At 35.8% G+C, this 4,480-nt stretch overlaps 1 protein-coding gene across 1 annotated transcript; it reads left to right on the plus strand.

Moving 5' to 3' along the window:
- Nucleotides 1-286: 286 nt before the first annotated feature.
- LOC123551705 (placenta-specific gene 8 protein-like) lies at nucleotides 287-4,217 on the plus strand. The gene is made up of 4 exons (XM_045340822.2): nucleotides 287-443; nucleotides 912-1,094; nucleotides 3,047-3,186; nucleotides 3,949-4,217. Exons 2-4 carry the CDS (start codon nucleotides 923-925, stop codon nucleotides 4,042-4,044), a joined length of 408 nt encoding a protein of 135 aa, XP_045196757.1. The 5' UTR covers nucleotides 287-443; nucleotides 912-922; the 3' UTR covers nucleotides 4,045-4,217.
- The last annotated feature ends 263 nt before the right edge of the window (nucleotides 4,218-4,480 follow it).

A 4,480-nucleotide genomic window follows, 5' to 3' on the forward strand; every position in this document is an offset into this window, starting at 1 on the left:
AAAATGATGTTAACGTCTGATTGACCACCTTTAAAAAATGATAACTATACTATACACACCTTCATATACTCGGTAAAAAAAGAACAGTACATCATTTTTTTTCAACAACATAATGTCGAATCTTTGGTGCTTGTACGTATATAGTAATGTCAAATGTAGCGGACACAAGGCAAGAGGATCGAGAAAATGTGTAGAACCGTTTCATTGCAATTTTCTGTAAAGGGGATATAAAACAGTTGCATTCATACTCGCAAATTAAGGTAACTGAATAAGATAATTTGAGCGATGTCCTAGATATTTATCGGACAGCATCTTTTTGTACAAGGTATACCTACATTATCAGTATTTGGTGTCGCAAATCCTTGAAACTTTCAATTCATCACATGCATGTAAACATTTAAACCAGAAGGAGGAAAAAATCAACTTACACCTGTTCAGTAAAAGTAAGTATCCATTTAACATTAACATTATGTAATGATATGAAAGAATATTTCAATTTTATTTTTTTAAAGGAGATATTTGTCCGCTAAATCGTTAGTTTAACTGTTAACAACCTTTCTCTAATTCAAAAAGGTTCAAAATTTTAATCGTCAATGTATCAATATACGCCAGAAGCTTTTGAGTTCTCTTCATTTACTCAATTTAGAACTTGTACAACTGAAGCCTGGCGATATTTCTCTGTTTTAACCCTTATAATGCTGGACACGATTGATTCTGCCTTTGCGGCCAGTGTAGATCATAGTCAGCCTGTACATCCGTGCAGTCTGATAATGATCTGCACAGTTCGCCATTCAGTTAGTATCTTTTGGTAAACACCACTTTTAACAGTTAATGGTACTGTTCAAATTGGGAGATGGACAAGTTCGTTATAGAAATTTAGCCTGGTAAGGATTAATATTTGAATTTCTCAGGATATCTTACAATGAGTGAGAAACAGCCGATCATATCCTCACAGCCCGGCGGGTACCAGCAAGGGCCAGTGGTAATGGTTCAACCAGAGTTCGGTTCTGTGCAGGGGAAGATTATTATTCCTATGACCGGTAACAGAGACTGGTCGTCTGGTATCTGTGACTGCATGCAAGATGCCACAAACTGTAAGTATTTGGCATTGTGTTCTAGTATATGGGACTGTAAGCAGGATGCTACAAAATAAATTAATATTGTATTTTATTATACACGTACGAATTTTTTATGTATTTTAATAACGAATACAAAAATGTGTATTCAGAAAAAAAATCGGCAATGACGTAATGATGGCGTTTTGGCGTTCCATTCGTCAGAAGGTGCATCATTTCAAACAAGTTTTAAGTCTTATTTATCTGAAATTATAGTCAATTTTGACCGATATATAACGAGAAATATAAAGGGGTCATTAAAGACGCGCCACAAAATAACTATTCTTTCGTATTACCATGATGGTAATTATATATGGTTTGCATGAAAAAAAGAGACATAAGTGTTTACTTTAAAATTGACAGTGACATATTAGGCCAAGACGATGTGTTAATGTCTAAATTTATGATTAAAATTATGCAGTAGTATGCACAGTACTTGATGTATTAATTAAGGCGAGTTTAAACCAAACTTTGTTTCTAAAATGTAACATAGTTATCATTCTGTGTTTTTAAAACTATACTGACAAGAGAATAACTGCGTAAGTTTGAAGTTCAGGTTGTGAAAACATATTAATTCAGTAAGGGCCTACATTATCAACCTGTCATCTTGTAGAATAGCTGATTTGCACGAAGTTCACGTGAGAGAAAAAAGTAGGTCACTAGTTTGTGGTGGGTCTTTAAAACAGTACCTCGATTTGCAATGGTGCATTCGGCTCTGGACTGATCACACTCAGAGCAAGCGCCTCGTGTGATCCAGGGCTGGCAAAACCCGCTCGAGCCGAATGGCTGTACAGAGTTTGTTCGCCTGTGATATATTACAGACTCCGGTATATCCCGGATTAACTAAATTTGAACGAAAATATCTTAAATGTGTACATTTTGTAACCAAAGTGATACTAGTCCTTACCTTTAGTCAGTTTATGATGCATTTTATACACTAAATGCGTGCGAACATGTAAAAAAAAGAGTAATTTTGCCGTGCGCTCCAATGGAAAATAATTCCGCGCACGCGTAGAACGGCTGCACCAACTCTGCAATGAGAAACTTTCGAGCCGAATACCTTATTGCAGATCAAGGTACTGATAAAACCCTATTTTGTAAAATATTGACGCTCGATGTCTGTGACCGCATGTAGGATGCCACCTGAACGGTAAGTAATTGCCGTCTAGTGCTGAATGACACCAACGGTAAGTAGTTGTCGTCTGGTACCTGTGACTGCATGCAGGTAACACAAACTGTAGGTAATTGCCGACTAGTGTCTGTGACTTCTTGCCGGATGCCAGAAACTGTAAAAAGTTGTCGTCTGGTGCCCATGACTGCATACAGGATGACACAGACTGTAAGCTATTGCCGTCTAGTGTCTATGACTGTTTACTAGATGCCACAAACTGTAAATCTGGTGTCTGTGACTTCTTGTCGGATGCCACAAGCTGCAAGTAATTGTCGTCTGGTGGCTGTGATTGCTTGCCGAATGACACAAACCGTAATTTTCGGCTAGTCTGTTCATCTGTGTTACAAATGTAAGATATTACACAATTTAAGAGAAGCTTGAACATTTTAACAGAAATGAGTCATTTTTTTTCTAGAAAATGTTACACATCAGTAATTTACTGCAGTAAACAAATTAGATCCAGCTTGCTATGAAATTTTCTTTTTCAAAATGAATACACATTGTTGTTCACTCTTTTTAGAAAAAGAAAAAGAAAACAGATTGGCGACAATTAAAGTCTTTTATAAATGTCACCTGTGTAGTACATGAATACAAATGTATTTAATTTCATAAACTTGAACAATCGGCTTTAAGGCGTTAAGAATGAGTACAATTTCTAAACATTTGAAATTTAAGACAAATTCATTTTTATACGTTTTTCGTATACTTTCCTCTATTCGGTAATTCTAACTGTAATTTTTGTTCACCTTGTGGTACACAGGTGTTATGGTTGCATTCTGCGCACCTTGTGTCCAGTGCCAGATTGCCACTCGTATGGGCGAGAATGTATGTGTGCCCTTCTGTGTCCCCGGTGCAATGATAGCCCTTAGACAGAGGTTGCGGACGCTTGGTGGCATACAGGTAGGAATTTAATTTTATGCAAGAAAAACAACAACAACAACATACATTTCGTATATGTATCAACAGGCAAAACAGTATCGTTCATTGAACTTGGTTTTATCCATTTAGCCATGTAGCCTATTTTACTATCAGAATTCAGTATCGTTTATTGAACTTTGTTACTTTTATTAATTAAGTCATGTATATCAATGGTAAATAACTTCTTCCTTCTTGTATTTATAAATCTAATTAAAGGCTCACGAGCTATTGTGCTAACATGAATTTTTTTGCAAATTTTCAAAAAAAAATAAAATATTTTTTTGGTTTTAAGTCATGTCAACACAAGTCTAATCTTATGGCCCGAAACTTCTCAGCTTTTAAAGGCAGGCGAAGGTATCACTTCGGGCATTCTTACATGCAAAGACAGATTTTCGTAAACCAGGTGCATGCCTTCTTTATATGATAGAATTCCACACCCCTTGTTAGATTTCGAGAACAAAATGCTCTGCAGGGCAAGCTATTTGAACCACTCAAGTCCCCTTACACCCGTAATTTAACCGGACACAAATAGGTAATCTGTCAATGTCACACAAGTTGATAGTAATATTATTACCAGGTGTAATCTGTGAAAGTGAAGATGAATGATGGAAGATCTAACTGTCTATTTAATTCCAGTTGATACCCACAAGTTTCGCTTAATCCAATAAGCTTTGCAATTCTAGAGTGACATGTTTGGTTTACAAATTATGAATAAAACAACGGTTTGTGCTTGTATATTTTCAGGGTACCCTTTGTGGTGACTGTCTGGTGTTTGCAGTATGTGGTCAATGTGCATTATGTCAGATGAAGAGAGAAATGGATATCATGGGGATTGTGTAAATGCTGCAACAGTGTACATAACTAAAGAAAAAATAAACAGTATATTTCACAGACCTTTCGCCAAAGACAAATGTGTTTCCTACTTATATGTACAAACCGATAGATGCATAATTTACGCCACATTCACGTTACATAACATTATTCTTTTGAAGAAAAAAAGGAAGATAATATGATTTCAGTGTTATGTTATTCAATAAATAATCATATCTTAAGAATATACCGGTAGTGTTACACGTAATCAAAAAATCAAAGTGGAAGGAACATTGAATTTAATTTTTCACAATACTTTGTGAATTAATGGCCACCCGTATAATTATGAAACGATGTGCTTAATAGACGTATTTACAACGTCGTTGTTTGCCCAATTGTATAATCTGGTGTTTTGCTTCTTCTTCTTCGTATAAGCTTATTTATACTCGCTGCCGGGAGACCCATA

This window comes from Mercenaria mercenaria, chromosome 4 (assembly GCF_021730395.1).
Source record: "Mercenaria mercenaria strain notata chromosome 4, MADL_Memer_1, whole genome shotgun sequence".
Lineage (NCBI taxonomy): Eukaryota > Metazoa > Mollusca > Bivalvia > Venerida > Veneridae > Mercenaria > Mercenaria mercenaria.